This window comes from Dipodomys spectabilis, unplaced genomic scaffold, assembly GCF_019054845.1.
Source record: "Dipodomys spectabilis isolate Male_0828 unplaced genomic scaffold, ASM1905484v1 ptg000329l, whole genome shotgun sequence".
Lineage (NCBI taxonomy): Eukaryota > Metazoa > Chordata > Mammalia > Rodentia > Heteromyidae > Dipodomys > Dipodomys spectabilis.
The window spans coordinates 2,662,840-2,683,192 of NW_024871006.1; the positions used below are offsets into that span (position 1 = coordinate 2,662,840).

A 20,353-nucleotide genomic window follows, 5' to 3' on the forward strand; every position below is an offset into this window, starting at 1 on the left:
CAGGACTGGCCAAAAAAAAAAAAAAAAAAAACCCCAGCCTATAACATTCTACTGTATAAATATGCCTAGACTAGTAGACTGGTATTTAGCTTTAGTCAGCTTTTACCTCCTGTATAAAGCTCCTAGGGCAATGTGCCATAGACTTTTAGGATAATGGTGACTCACAGGACCCAAGAAATGTGAAAAACCATCCTCTGGTGGAGTTTAAGGCCATCTGAAAATTCTCTGAAGTTACATGTCTAACTTTTTTTTTTGAGACAATCTTAATTATGTGGCCCAGGCTGGCCTCAACCTCACAATTCTCCTCCCTCTACCTCCTAAATGCTAAGATTACCAATATGCACCACCATCCAAGGCTGGCCTTTGTGTTTTCTTAATGTGGAAAAAAATTGTTTGTCTAAAAAAATGTCTGCGTCAGATTCAAATCCAGGAAGATGTGCTTTATGTATCCTATAGAGCACAGGTTTCCTGGAAAACAGCATATCACTGTGAAGGACCAAGTAACTTGGGTTGAGAAACTGAGCCTCTGGCAAACATAACTCTGCCTCAGGATCAGCATTAATTAGGACCCAACTATGATCCTGGTGCCACAGCAGGACCGCTCAGCCTTCTGAATTCCATGTCCTTTTTGTCCCTCTCTGTCAGCACTCCCATCCCCTGTATAAGGCTAGTTTTCAGGCCAGTGGTTTCCAACCTTAGTAAAACAACAAAAGAGATCCCTGGAGTCATTTCCAATATTTCAAATAGAAAAGAACCTTTTCCTAAAATTAAATGGCGCAGACTAATGAAAATGTCAAGTTTCTTGGCCATGGGCTAGGATTTTCTCAAGAAGTACAGATAGTTTTCTTGTACTGACTTCTAACTATAACCCTCTGATCAATTTTTAAAGGCAAAGAGTCACTATTACATAATAAGACATTTCTCTGTAAACAAAATGCATAGTGACCGCAGAGATCAGAGAACAGGAAACAGTTCCCTAAAGGCAACCATGCACTCCAGGCTCCTCCAAGTTTCTTAGCGTCTCCTGTGAAAGCCAAAATCTTGATCACGAGGCCTCTGCTGGCTCCTAAAGGCCACCATGATTTCTGATTGCTGCCTACTAACACTCATCCCCCACATTCTTTCCAATAGCCAGGAGTTAGAAGAGAGCTATGTCAGTTGGAGCACATAATGATACAGCAAGCAAAATCATTTGCTGTGTGATCATCCAGATCACAAGATCTCTGGAGCACAGGATTCTGTAGCTCAAGTCTTACTTCCTTTGATTATGTACTATAAAATTTAACTAGTCTAGATCACATGTCAAAAACAATAACAATCTATAGATGGATATTGGGTTCTTTGAAAATAAAATCTTGTATTTTATCATTGAGATAAGAAGCAAATCAACTTATTTCCTGTAGGATATTCATCTACAAGCCAAGTATGAGACAGTATAAAAATTTACATACTACTCATTACCTTACTCATATAACTGTAACCCCTCTGGTACAGTATTTTTACAATATAATATATATTTTTAAAAGTTTACATCTACTTCCTTATAAATGAAACCAATACAATATATTGTCAATTTTAAATGAATGTTAAGGAAAATCCTATTATGTGTTTGGGAAAATGATAGCAATTTGCACAAAGTACAAAGGTACCTCTGCATTATTATAAAAAGCTGTGCTGTTTTTTTCTTGCACATCTTCTCCTCGTGCTGTGAAGAATGTTAGTGGATAAAAATCCTTATGTGCTGGTTGTTTTCCACTGGCCATCAGCTTACCCTCATAGAAGAGCTCAGAGGTATAACTGCACAGAAAAAGAAGAGGAAAGCGTAATCGATCACCAAAATTAATCTCAACATACACATAGTCATTAATTCTAATAATACTGCTTTATGTTCATGATTAATTTCTATCTAAACATGTAATACTTACCACTGAATTTTTAAAGGTTTTTGGTTTGTTTTCTTGTGCTGAGAACAGAACCCAAGACCCTATATGTTTTAGGCACATGCATCATCACTGAGTTATACCAATATCCCCAAGCACAGAAAACATATACAATAATTTCTCGAAAAATAATGATAGCAATAATGATAGTGAAGACTCCTGGAACACCACTGTTAAATGGTAAAATAGGAAGGCAAAATATAGAAAGAAATAAATGACAACAGTTCAGTAGTGGTTCAGATTTTTGCTCTTTGAGAAAATATGCTACCAAGTGTGTTCTTCCAGTTACTATATACTTCTCCACTTGTGTACCGCCTAACTTTTTTGGTAACAATGGGCCTCATATCAGACACTGTTCTTATCACACACTATGACACTGCCTTCTTCACACATCTGTGATGATGCTGGGATAAAACTAATTGGGCACAGTTGTATAGAAGTAGAGCCCATACAATTATGTACAGTACATCACATCTAATGATGACTATCAACGACTGTTACTCTTTCTGTACTGCTTACATTTTCTCAATGTTCTATCATCTGCAGTCCTTCTTGCACTTACAAAACCATGCACTGCAAAGTAGTATTGCTGTGCTATACCAGGCGCACCACATCTCTGAATACATGGAAAAGTCAAGACAATTGAATGACCTACTCCCTTTAGGTTTGTGTACATGCACTCTATGCTCTTCCCATGATGAAAAACTCCTAGTGACACTCTCTTAGAAGGTGTCCATCCTAAGTGATGCCGGCCTATGCATGGCCACTGAAACAATGGAGGGCTGCAGGATATTCAAGTCTCCCACTGTAACAAGAGGGCACTTTACTGAAGAAGATGCCAGTGAGGTTGCAGCAAATGGCTTGGGAGCCACAAACATTGGGTCACAAATTGACATACTAGTAATATTTTATCTGTTCAACTGTTTTTGGTAACACCTAAAAATGATTTCCATATGGATGTCATGATGTTGTTAAATTATATCAAGCTTTTAAAAAGTTGAAGTTTCTGATGGGGTTAATAAATGGAAAGGAGCAAATGAGGTTTCTGGAGTGCCAACAAAAATCTGTTTTTACAAGGGGATGCTGGTACAGGCTGTGTTCAACTAGGATTATCATTGAGCTGTCACTTAGGAAATACTGCTTTTTAAAGTTACATGCTAGATTTAATAGAAGTCTTCAAAAGCTCATTAATACGTGCCACAGCTCCCCTCTCTCCCTTCCTTTCAATCTTTTAAAATAGATTCATTGTATAACATGGCCACACATCTGATAACCCATTATAAGCTTTGTTGATATGTTTCAATTATGCATATTGATTATATCTTTACCCACAGAAAAATATTCAGTGCCTTATTTTCTGAAAAAAAATCACAACCCTAACTTTTAAAGTCTTCTTTTAAAATCCTAGAATTAAACATTTGCAATACTAGGGACTCCACATTATTTGTTGGAAATAGCCTGTCCCTAGTCACCTGGTGCCTTGAGTTCCCTCCCAGAGACCACGGAGAGTGTCAATCAGAGGGCAGGTCACACCTACTTGATGATAGCTTCATGGGAGCGGTAGTTCTCACACAGGAGGATCCTACATGGAAACTCGGCAGGGTAATGCTCATAGAGGCGATCAAGTAATGAAACGTGAAGGTTTCTCTCCCTGGCAAACTCGCTGTAAACAAAAGGACTGAGCTGTAACAGACAAACATATAGAGAAAATTTAACTAAGGATGAAGTTCATTCCACCAAAATCAATCAATTATTTAAAATAAGGAACTCAGGCTACATGAGGTGACACACAATGATAATCCCAGCATTCCAAAGGCAGAGAGGAGCATAAATTCCCAGCCAGATTGGGCTACATAAAACTCTGCGTCAAAAGTATTAATGAACGAATGAGCGAAATAACAAGCTAACGGGACATCAAGACTATGATTTTTTTAGGGGGGTGGGGGGGCGGGTGGAGGGAAGAGTATACTAAGATTCGAACTCAGGGACCCAGTGCTCTATTACCATTAGCCCTCTTGGCTATTTTTAAACAAAGTATCCCTTTTGCCTCAGATTGTAATCCTCCTATCTCTTCTTCCCAGATAGATGAGATTATATAGGTGTGTGCCTCTATGCCTGGGATTTTTTTTTAGACAGGTTTTTATCTTTTTGGCCAGACTGGTCTCAAATCTCAATGGCCCTATCCCTTCCTTCCAGCATTGCATGGATTATAGGCATGTGTCCCTACTCTTGGCCCTACGCAATTACTCTGAACACATAACAAAATAACCTTCTAGATCTCATGAAGTTTAAGGAGCCATTCTAGATTATACCTTTTACTGCAAACGAACAAATTAAGCTAGTTTAGGCAAAGGAGCAAAAGCAGAACTCGTTAATTTACATTCTCTTCTTTCCTAGCTGTCTTGACAGATTGTAGGTGCAATCTTAATCAACTGTGGCAGAAGAAAAAGAAGTCTAAATTGCCACTTTGTAAAATAGATGTCTTAAAAAAAAAATCTGTGTTTCTCTTTCTTATACATAGGTGTTTAAATAACATGAAATCTGACTAGTCTGAAATTTTGACTGTAATTTTTAATTAAGCTCTTTGTATCTGAGACCTAAAAAAATTAACCCTTCATGAAAACAGATTTTAGAGTCAGAACTGGAGACTTGTAGAAAGGGTAAGTTTTATTCTCTAAGAAACAGTAGGATGGGTCATGGCAAAGTAATAGAGCACTTGCCTAGCCAGTGGAAGCCCTGGTTCAATCCCCAACATAGAAGAAAAGGAAAAGTAAGAGGGCTGGGGTGGGGGTGGAGGGGTAGCTTAGAGGAAGAGAGCTGCCTGCCTAGCATGTGGAAGGCCTTGGTTCAATCCTGAGTATCAGACAGAGAGAGAGAGGAAAAAAAAAGTAAGGGCTGAATATTCATGTTATAAAAAAACAAACTTCAACTTAATAACCTAACCTGGTAAGATTGTTAGTCCTCACCTAGACAAACAGGGAATTAAAAAAAAAAAAAAAGAGTAGTGGAATAGTCATTTTTCTTCAGAAATAGCAGTATTTTCACCATTAGTACAGAAATACAATACTTAAGCTGTAACACATGGCACAATTTCATAGGAAAAGGAGATCCCATTGTGTCTCTCTGTGCTCTGACCTCCTCTCTTAGTTTCACTTGCATTCTGATAGAAAAACCTCCTGTAAAAGCAAAGGGAGATTACTGCCCCCTTTGGATCCCAGGCTGACATGAGCATCATGTGAAGCAAATGAAGACTGCCCTTGAGACCGGCAAGCCCAAATGGAGAGTGCAACTTCCTGGACACCAGGAAGACTGTGCTGTTCGAATCCCTTCAGCACTTGCCTTTGCATTTTCCCTTTGTAATCTCAAGATTGCTACTGACAAGACAAAGGCCACCCAGAGATCAGCCTTCCCAATGTGCTACACTGAAACCTCCTTTCCCGTTCCATATGAATTTCTCCAGCTGTTTTCATGTGGGATGCATGGCCCAACATGGTTCTTCAGACCCCAAAAGCCAGAAACAGGATGTTTTAGGAAATAGAATATTAACAGTTAAAAGTTACTTTTAAGACAATGTCTGGCAGAGCACTTACCTGCATGTGATCACCAGCCAAAACAATCCGAGTGTTTTTAGCTGCTAATGCTAGAGGCATAATGGTTTCACACTCCATGGCCTGGGCAGCTTCATCTAACAGAATGTGTGTAAAGAACCCTAGAAAGAACAGTGAAAGACAACGAGGTGTTTTACAGCAGCAAAAATGGCAGGCACTGGTTTTGAGTCTACTAAGGAACAATTTTAACTTTGTTAATCTCAAAGTTAGCTAATGAGTACTTTTAAGGCCCATCCTCAATTAGATAATCATCCTAAATCATCACTAAAAAATAGTTTTTCACATAAATAGCCATTTGACTTAACAGATATGTAAATACATCTGGTAAAAACCACTCAAAGGCCAACAGTTAAATAAGTACAAATAGAAAAGACTATGGAGCTGGACACCAGTGGCTCACATCTATAATCCTAGCTACTCTGGAGACTGAGATGTGAGGATCACAGTTTGTAGACAGCCTGGGCAGGAAAGTCTCTGAGCCTCTTATCTCTAAATAAATACCAGAAAACCTGAAGCAGAGCTGTGGCTCAAAGTGGTAGAGTGCTAGCCTTGAGCACCAAAGCTCAGGGACGGTTCCCAGGCCCTGAGTCCAAGCCCCACAACAAATGCAAGGATGAAAGAAAGGAAGAAAGGAAGCGGGGAGAAAGGAAGGAGGAAGGCAGGAAGGCAGGCAGGAAGGCAGGCAGGCAGGATCAGACTATGGAGACAGGATATTACTGGGATTTGAATTCAGGGCCCACACTTGCTAGACTGGCAATTTTACCACTTAAGCCACTTCTCTTGTTTTTGCTGGCTATTTTTGAGACACAGTCTCATGAATTTTTCTGCCCAGACTGGTCTCAAAACATGATCCTTCTATTCTCCACTTTCCAAGTAGCTAGAATTACAGGCATGAGCCACTAGTGCCCAGCTAAGAAAAGATTTGAAAAGTGAAGAGTAGACAGCCATAGTGGCTCACAACTGTAATCCTAGCTACTTGGGAGATAGGGATGGAGAGGATCATGGATCAAGACCAGCTCTGGCAAAAAGTTAGTGAGACTCCATTTCAACAAACAAATCAGGCATGGAGGGACACAACTGTGATACATGGGAGGCAATGGCATGGAGGTCACTGCCTGCCTAGTCCAATATTTGAGACCCTATCTGAAAAGCAACATAAAGCAAAAAGGGCTGGGGTATGGCTCAAGCAGTAGAGAAGGCCATGATTTCAATCCCTTGTACCACAAAGGAAGTACAAGATAGTGGCTTTTCACTAAAAGAAGAATAACCATACACTGACGACCTCATAGCTTTTTCGCTACTTGTCAAAATACCACAAGTATACTAATAGTAGCTCATAAGCATGAAAGCATGCACACTAGACATTGAAGAACACTATACCCAATATCTAATATAAAGGAAATAGTTATAACCTAACTTGGACTGACAATCAACTAATCTGTTTAGGTTCATTTTTCACATACAACTATATGTCCCTTGATACAAATATATTCCAAGCAATGTAACATTGTATGAACATCAGAGAACGTACTCACACGCATCTAAATGATTTATAGATACTGTGTGTGTATGTGTGCCTGAGGGGAGCGGGGAGCTTATTGCTGATAGGGCCACAATGAACAAAACAACACAAGAGAACGACGCAATCCAGAGACCCAGTGAACTTGAGGTGTGGTATTCCAGTGCAAACAATGAATGGGACACTGCTTTGTAACAAACTTCTGTGTAAGTAAAAGGAATACATTCTAAAATAATGATTAAAACGTGCAATGCAGCTAGGAACAGTGTCATGTGCCTGTGGTCCCAGCCACTCAGGAAACTGAGAAGGAAGAAGTTCAAGGCCAGCCTACACAATAGAATGAAGCCTCATATCACACTCACACACACACACACACAAAAGCACATACATGCATGTGCACACAAGCATACACACACACATAAACACATATAGTAAATATAATAGTACAGTAAATACGTAAGTGTGGAACACTCTTTTGTCATCATTATAGAATTATACACGCTTATCTCTTGGCATGCTGCATATGATACAACTGAAAAGCAGTAGGTTTGTTTCCACCAGCATCACTATACCAATTAAGTGATGTAATCTGTTGTAATTTTATCATGGTTACAGCTTCATTAGACAGTAGGAACTTGTAATTCCATTATAAACACAGAACAACCATTATATATGGTTTGTCATTAATGAAAATTCATTATATGGTGGAAGACCATACACATATCATTTTTCTAGTCTAAGATCCTTCTGTGGGTGTTTTTTTTTTTTTAATCATCATTTTTTGTCATTGTTTTTGTAATCACTGAAAAAATAGTGACTGTTACCAGATATCAAAATTGTACTGTATCAACTGATCCCCAGATACAAATCTTCATAGAAGGAAACATCCATTGTTGGGGCTGCTGTTGTGCTCACGTGAGGGCACGGAGCAGTACAGGAAGTGCGCACAGAGTGTACAGGAAGGAAAGGAAAGTCCCTTTGCTCCTTAGAGGGGAAAACCTGACAAAGGAAAAGCCCTATCACCATAATGCCAACTCCCCAGGTAGGAAAGTGGACCTGATCTTACTGTCATAGCAGAGATCACAGAGTGAAAGTACAAAAACTTGCCAGAGGTCACTGATGTACTGATGCCTTCCCGTGTCTCTCTGAAGGAACCTAACTTCTATTTTGATCCCTATTTCCCTGTTATTGAGAATTCAACTTGCCAGGCACCGGTGCTCGCACCTGTAATCCAGACAACTCAAGAGGTTGAGATCTGAGGATCGCAGTTTGAAGCCAGCTCAGGCAACAAAGTCTATGAGACTCTTTATCTCTAACTGCCACAAAAAGCTGGAAGTGGAACTGTGGCACAAGTGGTAGAGTGTTATCCTTGAGCAAAAATGCTCAGGGCAGTACTAGGCTCTGAGTTCAAGTCCTAGGACCAGCACCAAAAAAAGAAAAATAATTTAACCTGTCTGTACAATGTTCTAATGCAAATTGTCTTTATGTTGGGAAACTACCCATCACAACCACCTGCTAAAAATAAATGGCTGTGGACAAGAGAGAGCACAGGCAGCACTGACTCACCCATACCAAACAGCATAGGCAGGACATAATCACATGGGGTTTTTTCTCCCCATTGAACAGAATGTCTGCTTTGGGTTTATTTTTGTTTTTAGACAGGGTCTCATTATGTAGCCCAGGCTGGCCCCAAACTCAAACCTCTTGCCTCAGCCCCCGGAGAGCTGAGAGTATAATCATAGACCACCATGCCAGGCTTGTGTTTGTTCTAAAAGAGTAAGAAAAATGACTATATAAACATGGGATCAAATTAGAAAACTGAGACTAATGAAAAATATGTTTTCATTAGGTAAAACTTTAATTAAATGGAGCTAGACGTCCATAAGGAACTGCATAAATCATGCAAATTGTTGACTACTACTTAAGCTACAAAAAGCAACTTGAATTAATCAAACTGACTTAGCTTGAGCCTTGGTTTTCTTATCTATAAAATAAGCCTTCATAGAATGTAAGAATTAAGTGAAATATAAACAACATCAAGACTGAAGACCTGATTTCCAAAAAGTTATGAGTCTACACTCAATCCCTTCAAAGCCATTCTTTCTTTCTTACAAATGATCCTAAAGTGGGTAAAGTTTTCATCTACATGGCAAATACGCATCATAATCATAAAGTAATGAGACTGATTGTTAAATGGACATACCAAAATTTACATTTCATATAGTGTTGTTCCAGTCAAAGAAGTCACTTGGGACGAAATATAACTCACTCCAATATGCTGCCACAGTTCAAAACATTTCTGAACCTCTGCTCTGTAACTGCCCTCACCAGCCAGCTATCAGCTGCATGCACAAGAAAACAGGTCTCATTACATTGGAGGCATGTCTCTTTTTCTTACTTCTTTTTAACCCCTAATGGATTGCCCAGGCTGATCAAACCACCTAATTCATCAGACACATCTCAGCTCTTTGAAGACTTTCTAAAATTACATCTCCCTTCAATTTAAAAAAAAAAAAAGAAAAGAAAGAAAGAAAGAAAAGAAAAAGAAAGAAGTTGGCCACCACTCTTTCCTTCAAGATAAACAGAAGTTTATCAGGAGCCTCCAGGTGTCTTTATTCTGGGCCAGGTGCCAAGAAAACAAGGTGAAGAGAACAGGACTTGGGTGTTCAAAAGGATTTGTCACAGGTTCTGAAAGCAATTCCAAAAGGAGACAGTAAAAAAGTACATTGAGCGATGTCAACAATTATTATATGGTAGTAGCAAATTAGTTTCCTTTTAGTTCAAAGGAATACTATTTTTCCATGGGTAAGCTCAAAATATTTACCAGAACTTCTCATCTTATATCTGCATTTAAGTTAGGTTGATTTTACAGAGTTCCAGTGTATAACCTTAAAGTCACAAAAAAAATTTAGTATAAATGTTTCTATACTATACAATACAAAAGCAAATTTAAGACAAAAATCTGAGAAAATTGTAAAAAACAACACTGCCCAAATTTGAATTCTTCACAGATCTTAATAAAGAACTATTGCTTGGCCTTCAGAGAAAAGTGAATCAGCAGTCACAAAGTGTTCGTACTAGAGTTGGCAAATTATTCCCAGTGAAGGGCCACCCAGTGTACGTTTTAAATCTTGCAGGCCAGATCGTCTCTGCTGTAACCACTTAACTCAACTACTGTAGCACAAGGCAGCTGTCGACAAGAAATATGTAATGAGATGAGCATGGACAACCATGCTCCATCCAGTAAACTTTATTTACACAATCATCATGCCAGGTACCAGTGGCTCATACCTGAAATCCTAGCTACTCAGAAGGCTAAGATCTGGAAGACAGAGGCTTAGAGCCAGCTCTGCCAGAAAAATTCACTAGATTCCATCTCCAAAGCAACCAGTGAAAAAGCAAGGCTGGAGGTATGGCTCAGGTGGTAAAACATAAGCCAAGTACAAGGCCCTGAGTTCAAACCAGAACAAAACAAAACAATAAAACAACAATAGGCATCAAGCCAAATTGGCACATGGGCTATCATTTGCCCACATCTAGTCTAAACTGAATGTATAAGCCATGACCCTATAAGACACAGGTTGTGTGTCTGGATTGGGCATACCAGGTTCAAGGTCCAGCTGACAGAGGTACTGGGAAGTGTTCAATGTCACCACCACCACTCGATGATTAAGAATATCTTCTTTCTGGGGCATCTGAAAGGTGGAATGTGCGCTGGAGATCAAACAGTACTGATGCACAACTGGGTGGACAGTCTTTACCCAGCGATTTCGGAAATATACCCTGTTAAAAAATGGTAACATTTCTGATTTACATTTAATAATATCTTAACAATATGTTTTATTGAAAGTTTAGCCAATACTATAAAAATACTTAAGTACTTTACACTGTCATTTTTGTGATAATTAAGATAGGCACCATTAATAAGATCATTCAAAATCATCTAATATTTTTCAAATTCTGAGAATAGTGAAAAATGACAAATTCATACTCAGAGGTTGCTCCATGGTAAAACACTGCCTAGCATGTGCAAGACACTAGGTTCAATCCCCAGCAACAGGGGAAAAGTACTCTATCTGATACCAATTAAGTAAGAAAAAAAAAATAATTCTTTAAACAGGCAATAATCTAGTGACAAAATTTTAATTCATTGCAACTTTATTCATGTATTGAATTCATATGCAATAAATAAGCAATCAAATGGCTACTTCGAGTACTAAGAATCAGAAAGATCTGATCTAAGAATACCGATTTCTTTAAAGAGCTATCTAAAACAATAAATGCCTTCAATATGCCTAGAAAGCAGCAAATGCACTTTTCTTGAAAAGACAGCTTTCCTAGAGTTATTACTTTGCCAGAATAGATACTGATCCTACAGTGCTTTTCAAGTTGCATTATAATTCAAGTTAAAAATGAAACCAAGGGGTTGGGAATGTGGCATAGTGGTAGAGTGCTTGCCTAGCCTGGGTTCGATTCCTCAATTCCACATAAACAGAAAGGCCAGAGGTGGCACTGTGGCTTAAGTGGTATGAATGCTAGCCTTGAACAAAAAAAGCTCAGGGTCAGTGCCTGTTGCCCTGAGTTCAAGCCCCAGGACTGGCAAAAAAAAAAGTGTGTGTGTGTGTGTGTGTAAAATCTTCATCCCAAATATTTTAACAAACACTTAGTTCTTCCTGGCAATGAACAGGATTTTGTAAATTTGAATCCTAAATATGCGTACTTAAAGATACCATACTCCCCCTATTTTTACACTATCACACTTTCCAAGGCATCATCTAGACTGCACAGTACAGAACAGACAGCAAATCCCTCATCAGCCTGACTCCCTGAAGACACCCATCTTTTCTCGTGGTCACACGTAGGCACTTGGTGCCCTCTTGTGTTCCTTTCTTGGCATCCTACGACAACTCCACTATAAAGCTCATCTCCCCAATGCAGCTTGTCATTTTAATTTTTCAACTCCATCTCCCAAACATTTCATGTTCATTGTTCATCATGAGGAAAGCTACAATTAATATATATTAATCTGAGTCAATATAATCATAGGTGGTACTAATAAATCCTAAGAATTCAAAGCATTAATACTCTTAGGAAATATAGTTGCAAATTAATGCTTTTCCTAAACAGAAAAAGTACTGTGAAAATAAAAAGAAAACATCTGGAGAAGTCAGATGTTTTTCCTAGTTTTATTCTGTTTATTAAATGAAATAACATGAAACTTAAATCTGAATATATTGAGTATTTTTCCATTTTGCATTGAGCCAGTGAGACTTAAGAAATAGGAAGATCAGCTAGCAGGCAAGTTCCACATATGGGCCACTAACTACACATAAAATGTACTGGAACATAACTTGTTATTCTACATGTTTAGATGTACTCATTGCCTGTTGGATTACAGCTCATAAGAAGTAATTTTACATGGAACAAGGCCAACGTTACCTAGTGAAATGATAGATTTTAGTCATGAGCAACAATTCTTACCTCAAGTGTGAAATGGCCTATGCTAAGTCAAACAAGATTTGAAAGCATTCTATTTAACTGTTCTAAACCAAGCACACCAAGGTAACTGAGACTGGCACATTTTCTACAACACACATAGACACAAGTTCTACCAACACAACAAATGAATGATCTATCTCCGATAGCGTCATAATGTCAATAAATGTGACATTTTAACCTACAGTAAGTAAATTCATTTGTTATTTTCTTATTAAATACAAATGTATTCTACTTAAGACAATGATATCTGTTTTGTCTTCTAGAGTAAAAACAAAATGTAGCATAAGAATCTATGTGAGAAGGCCAAACCACTGTCTTCTCTCTCATTTTCAATTTACTTCTAAAACCATTTAAATGGTTTTGGTTATGGTTCTTAAAATGTTATATTGCATAATTTCAATTTTCCATGCCTAGGCTCAACTAGAAATAAAGAGTTAGTGAATTATGAGTCAAAGTGTGGTTAGAAATTAATTTTTTAACAATAATTTGAAGAACCTAGGCCATGATATATTAGTTGGTAAAATGGTAAAACTAAACATTAATTCATATAACAATGAAAGCAAATGGTGGCTTTATAATAAATATTTCATGATTGTTTATTGTTTTCTGAAGAAAAGGATTTATCCTCCCATAATCCTCTATTTAGGTACATTTCTATTCAGAGGATCTCACTAGATTTTTCTAGCAAAAAGTTGTGAGTTGCAGTTAATGACATTATATTGCCAAACTCATTTTAGTATTTCATGTGCCTCTAATGTGTAGCTTTCATGAAATTACCAAGATTACAATCAAATTTTATTTTCATAAATAAACCATGACTACATGACCACTCAGCCATGTAAAAATATGCTAGCATTTCAACTAAATTAAATTCAATTTCAGTTAATCATATTTATATTATTTCATCATACTAGCTTTTAGAGGTATGTATCAAAATCTACTCAGGGTGTAACATTTTTACACATGAAACTTAAAAAAAGGATGTCTTTCTATATACTTAATGGTTAAGAAATTAATGGTCAAAGTTTTTACATTTTATCTTAATTTTAAATGATTTTTTTTTCCAGGAGATTTAACCTCCAAATGACAATACAGAGTTAAAGATTTGGGTATTTCCAAAGCTACTAAAATCTTTACAGACACCTTTTCTTAAGAATACAAAGCATGATACAGATACATAATAAGCCTTAAAAAATACCTGAGAGGTCTTGCCTGGGGATTGCCTGCTTCTACATATGGATGTAAATAATCCTTTATGTAGAGATCAGCAGCACTATTAGAATGGGTGCAAATGAGAATCCTGCTGAAATAAATGGTGCAAATAAAAAGAATGATAAAACACAAAACTACACAAGCAGTATAATATAAAAAAGGAGTGGCCATCTTACTAGTCCAATATCCCTTTCCCTTAACCTACCCAGCAGTCTCTAACATTACTCAGTGACACCTTTTAGGAATTTCTCCTAGTATAGCCTAAAAAGGAAGTTCCCCCAAACCATGATTAACCCTATATATAAAAATGTGATTTTTTAATGAGCTCATTGGGCTCTAACATATATCACAACTCCCCAGCAAACTGAAAGTTTTATGGCTCTTTAGAAACTAACATTGTTTTCACGACCAATTTTTAAAAACATTATGTTTTAAGAGGATTGAAATTTGCTTTAGGGGTTGCATTTTTCTATAACTTCTAGGAGCTAGATGAAAACTGTCATATGGGCCCTTATTTTTTATTTAAAAGAACATATAGCCCTGCTACCAAATATATCTCCCACCCCCTCACCTAGTCTCCTGCTGCTGCAGTATATGCTTGACAGCCTGAGCTAGCGTGAACGTTTTGCCTGTCCCATAGGGTCCGATGATAAGGACAGGCGGCAGCTGGATAGAAAGTGGAGTGGTAATGGCCAAGACAGCTTCTTTCTGTTTGGCGTTTAGTCGAGGGTCCAACTGTTCATCCCACTGTCTGTGAAAAATACAAATGTAACTTATTTAAGTCATATGCTTCTTAGTCATGAACAAAACCTGACATGATACACAAGTATTCTGAATTTTACTGAGCCATTAAATCTACTGAAATAATAACACCTCAAACAACTGGTGCTTATTCTAAAACCACTTTTTAGGAAATTTAAAACTAATCTTCTTTAGGCAACTAAGAAATCAAACACTTCTAGTCTGTTACTGCTACCTTCCTGAGTAGTAATAGCAACGTTTCAAAAACATCATTTGCCTGTCACATAAAAGCATCAAAGCAGCTGATAAGTTGTATAAAAAATAAAATGCATAAAAAAACTAAATGAATTTCAATGATTAATCCATCAAAAGGCTTAAAACAAGAAAAATGCAGGGGAAAAAACCTTGTATGTCCTTAGGAGACACTTTCTACGAAACATTAAGTTAGAAAACAGCAAACACTTTAAAAAGTAGTAAAAGCCAAACAATACATTTTCTAAAATGTCCATGCACATAAATCATATACATGTCACAGTAACACAAATGGCTGTTTAAGATCTAGCTTGTTAGTGTCCCTTTTATGACTTGGCTGTTTTGAACATTTAAATGGGCAGCAGATGCTGAAACAGATCAAACAAAGTGGAAAATAAACAGCATCCTTTCCAAATCTATAATTAAAATACTAAATAGTGTCGCAACTATGATAAAAATGACAGAGATGTGAACCAAAATAAGAAGGATATGTAAAAGAGATTCTTAGAAAATTTCTAACATGCCTAAATGATGATCCCAAAATAGGAGAAAGGAATTTAGATATCTCTGTAAGGCTGCATTCTACTTAATCTGAAGCTAGTTTTATATATATTTATATACATATATATAAACATCTTAATATTTTCCATTTTTAATTACTTAATGCCACTATGAGAGATCATCTCAAACCTAAAAAATTCTTTAAAAATGCAGCTGGGTTAGCCGGGCGCAGGTGGCTCACACCTGTAATCCTAGCTACTCAGGAGGCTAAGATCTAAGGATCGTGGTTCAAAGCCAGCCAGGGCAGGAAGGTCCATGAGACTCAGAAAACCAGAAGTGGTGCTGTGGCTCAACTGGTAGACCCCATGACCGACCAAAAAAAAAAAAACTCCAGCTTGGAAAATAACCTATTACTTATTTTTCTTAACTTAAAAAAAAAATTTAACATTAAGGAGCCGAGCGCCAGTGGCTCACACCTGAATTCCTAGCTACTCAGGAGGCTGAGATCTGAGGATCACGGTTCAAAGCGAGCCCAGGCAGAAAAGTCCATGAGACTCTTATCTCCAATAAACCACTAGAAAACCGGAAGTGCCACCATGGCTCAAGTGGAAGAGTGCTAGCTAGCCTTGCGCTGAAGAGCTGAGGGACAGCACCCAAGCCCAGAGTTCAAGCCCCATGACCAACAAAGACAAACAAAAAGGAAGGAAGGAAGGGAGGGAGGGAGGGAGGACAAAATGAGCTTTATGCAGTTGCCCTAGATGTCCCAAAGCCAGGTTATTAACAGTTCACTTCATTGCAATTCTGCCAGTACCTAAAAATAATCTTCTAGAAATGAAGAAAATGGTCACCAAGTCCAGACTTGATGTATGTGGCAGATACTAGGAAAGATTACCCCAAAACCATTCACAACGCTCTTTTCCTCTGCCTTCTCTAGAGCAACCATGAGACAACATAAGAAGAAGAAAAGCCAGGGCTGGGAAGGTGGCTCAAGTGGTAGAGTGCTTGCCTTGCATGCATGAGGCCCTGGGTTCGATTCCTCAGCACCACATAAGCAAAAAGAAAAAAAAGCCGGAAATGGCGCTGTGGCTCAAGTGGTAGAGCGCTAGCCTTGAGCTGAAGAGCTGAGGGACAGTGCCCAGGCCCAGAGTTCAGGCCCCACGACCGGACCCAAATAAATAAATAAATAAATAAATAAATAAATAAATAAATAAATAAATAAATAAATAAATAAAAATTCTCAACCTCATTTATCTACATTGTATATTATTCCAGAAAATATTTTAAATGGCTTGTTTTTCAGCATCTTACTAGATCTAGAACCTTCCAGCTACTATACTATACTATATTATACTATACTATACTGGTGTGAAGTCTTTTCTGCTATTAACACTTTCTTGTTACTTTTTTAGTTAACATAGTAGTGTTTGAGGATTATATGTAATTTTCAGAAGTAAGCATTTCAAGTAAAATTACCAAACAGTTTACTGCTCTGGCCTCCTATTTGAAAATCTCGGTGGTTTTTTTCCCTGTAAACTTGAAATTCCAATTTAAAATGTCAAATATTAGTAATGTACAAGGCCTATAGGAGTTTAAGACAGCATCTTAGAATGACAAAGCTCAGTCTAGAGAGCAAAGTAGACATACACACAACTGACAACAATCAACTGAAGGGTAGAGCACCAGCGGCTCATGCCTGTAATCCCAACTACTCAGAAGGCTATCTGCAGGGTCAAGGTTTGAATCCAAACCACACAGAAAAGTTCACAAGACTGTACGTCCAAAAAACTCAGCAAAAAGTAGGACTGCAAAGTTTAGTAAGATGAGTGAGAATGAGTTCGAGTTCACATACCAGTTCAATCAATAATAATTTTTAAAACTGGAGAGAAATTGTGCTTAAAAGTGAAAGCTGCCAATTACTCTTAAGCATTTGTTGAAACAATGAAAGAATAGTCATGGTCATCTACTTAAAGGACAGTACTTGAGCTGGACAAAATATTAAAGGACAGGGAATTCTTCAACAGACAATTCAAGGCAAAGATTCTTTGAAACTGGAGACCACATAAAAATGAGACAGGGCTGGGGAAGGAAGAGACCAAAAGTCCTATTATGGGTTAATACTTGTTTTACAAGATGAATTAAAAGTCTGTAGATCGTACAACATGAATACACTAAACATTACTCAACAGGTGAGAACATGTCTCAGCAATAATGTGCCAGGCTTGCAATCACAAGGCCCTGAGTTCAAACCTCCAATACCATGAAAAAATAAATAAATAAAATAATAATGGAAGTGAAAGGCCAAGATCAAATCCCACTACCATCAAAAATTATTAACAAAACTATAGCAAGGAAGGAAATGAATATAGGAAAAAACTAAATAAATTTCAGGGCAATATGGTTAGGCCAAACAAACATGGGAGGAGAAAAGCAGTGTCAAGCTAAACTATGACAGAACTTTGAAAAGATATTGAGGAAAAGCAGTCATTAAGTAACACAGTTTTACATTAAGATCTCAGATTATCAACAAATCAGAGATTTGTGAACAGTGAAATAACATGATTATTTTAGAAAACTAACTCTAGAAGAATTATGTGAGCTTTACCAAGCAACAAGGATCTGATTGAAAGACCAAGATCATCACAAGAATTCCACAGAAATAATCCAGGCTGAAATTTAGCACTCGCCATAAGCATGGAAAGAACAGGACAGATTCAAAGAGACTGAGCCAAAGATAAAAAAGAGTATCCCTGACCTTTTCTAAGTAGGGGATCAGGGTTACCTTCAAGACCGTAAACAAATGGAAAATAGAGCTTACAGCATGCAGACCACCTTCTCTATCAAGGATTTTAGCTGTAAAGAAAGGAGAGATGGCAATAAGGGCTCTTGTTAAGACATGCTGTATTTTGTTCTGTTTTTAGGACCAGAAGAAATGGAACAGTTAAGGGGATCTTAGAGTGGCATTTTTAGGCTTGGCCCACAAAAATGTCCCACATGGCACTGTGTTCATTTTTCCCTTGTCAATACCCACAGTCAACTGGGAAACCAACTGCTGAAGATGCTAGGGCCTCCTTCAGCAAGGAACAGGGCCACTCTACCATGGCTAGAGCAACACAAGTAATCAACTCCATTGTAAAGAGCCATTCAAGTATTTTTTGAAAGTGGATTAAGATAAGAAAGATAGACCAACAGGACAAGATCCAGTGAAAAGACACAATAACATAGCTATCGTCTCCCCCCTCTACCTATCCTCTCCTCCCTCTACTTTCTCTACCTATCTCTATTCTTGAGACAAACCAGAAATATCTTCCCTAACTGCAAGGAAATAAGTGCCAGACAGAATTCAAGCAAAAAGCATTTACACAGCCATTAACTCAAGGGCAGTTTCTGAAGTACTATCTTCTATCATACTTTCTCCACTTTGCCAAATCACAGGATCAACTATAGCCAAAAATTACTTTAAATGAACTATTTCAACCACTTTAGAAAAGCCGTAATTTTCCTATTAGGCTTCTATGCAGCAATATCCCTAAACTGGGATGTTTAGCATCCTATCAAATGAAAGCCACTGAGAAAAGCAAAGAACTAATTTTGACTCTGGGGGAAAGCAAAGAGATGAACCTCAGATAGTTCATTCTAGGTTTTCTTCCATTTTCTCAACTACTAAAATGTCTTGAGGAACACAGACAACCTTCCTTATAAAAGTATGTATGCTTCAGTTACTTGGCACAGACATTAAACTTGATACGAACATTCTTTCTTCCTACGACTTCCCCTTCAGTACCTGTTGGGACTCCACGGTATGGTGGGAGTCATACTGATGTCTGGAAACAAAACACCATTGTCCTTGATCCTGTCTAGTGCATAATGCATTTCACAGAGGGGTAATCTATTCAACTGAAACTGAAGTTCAACCTGAAACAAAAATGGAAATTCATTTTCAAATGAATTTTTCAAAGGCATTTAAGCAAACATCACTGCAGTGCACTTTGTGGAGACAACAGTTTGGTGGGGATACGTTTGGAGATTCTTTGGAAGTACACTTTTATTCTAACAATTATTAATGTACATAGTATTTGCCTTGTTTATTTAGCACTAGACACTGTAATAAGCACTTTACATGAATGATCTCACTTAAGGATACTAATAGTGTTTATACTATTATTAACATCATTAGACACATTAAGATACTGAAGTACTTGTAAATGATATAACAATTAGACAAGATTATCTGATTTCTATAAAGAATAAAAATTTGATAAAATCCCATCTGTGAACTATCATGTTCAATGATCATCAGCTTAACCATACTGTATGGATTTACTTTAAGTAATTTTCACAAAGTTTTATGTTTAAGAAGTAAAGCAAAAAAGTAAAAAAAAAAAAAAAAGAAAGAAAGAAAGAAAGCTAGAGCACAGAGCTCACATCTGAAATCTCAGCTACATGGGACGCATAAGTAGGAAGATCACAGTCCAGGCTAGCCTCAAGCAAAAATGGCAGTTACTATTAGAAAAATAAAGTTATTTTTACAACTCTGGAGGCTTAACTCTGGTGTTAAACTGCCTAGAGCTAGCACAAGGCCCTGAGTTCAATGTCCAGTAATGAAAAACAAAACAAACAACAACAACAAAAAAAAAAAACAGGAGGGTAAAGAAAAACAGTTAACTTTCCAATTAAATATAACGGACTGAAGCTGGGCACCAGTGGCTCACGCCTATAATCCTAGCTACTCAGGAGGCTGAGGCCTGAAGATCTCAGTTCAAAGCCAGCCCAGGCAGGAAAGTTCGTGAGACTCTTATCTCCAATAAACCACTAGAAAACCAGAAGTGGTGCTCTGGCTCAAGCAGCAGATTGCTCGCCTTGAGCTGAAGAGCACAGGGACAGCGCCCAAGCCCAGAGGTCAAGCCCCCACGACTGACCCTCCCCCCCCCCAAAAAAAGATCAGCCTTGATTAAACAGGAATATTTTAGTTGTTACTTAAATTAGGAAGAATCAAAGCAGGGTGTAGTATCACACAACTGCAACCCAGCACTCAGAAGTCTAAGGCAGGAGGAGCACAAGTTTGAGGTCAACCTGGGTGCAGT

The 20,353-nt window shown here is 37.8% G+C and overlaps 1 protein-coding gene across 4 annotated transcripts in view; it reads right to left on the reverse strand.

Annotated features, from left to right (window-relative positions):
- Helz (helicase with zinc finger) overlaps positions 1-20,353 on the reverse strand; it is a 147,158-nt gene that overhangs the window by 42,703 nt on the left and 84,102 nt on the right. For 3 of the 4 annotated variants that reach the window (XM_042702566.1, XM_042702567.1, XM_042702569.1), the window contains 7 exons: positions 19,054-19,184; positions 14,350-14,529; positions 13,765-13,869; positions 10,672-10,850; positions 5,531-5,649; positions 3,478-3,623; positions 1,650-1,797 (listed from right to left, as the gene is read on the reverse strand). In XM_042702566.1, the coding sequence (XP_042558500.1) occupies positions 1,650-1,797; positions 3,478-3,623; positions 5,531-5,649; positions 10,672-10,850; positions 13,765-13,869; positions 14,350-14,529; positions 19,054-19,184 (1,008 nt within the window). The remainder of the gene's footprint in view (positions 1-1,649; positions 1,798-3,477; positions 3,624-5,530; positions 5,650-10,671; positions 10,851-13,764; positions 13,870-14,349; positions 14,530-19,053; positions 19,185-20,353) is intronic. The other variant, XM_042702568.1, reaches the window with a different exon arrangement.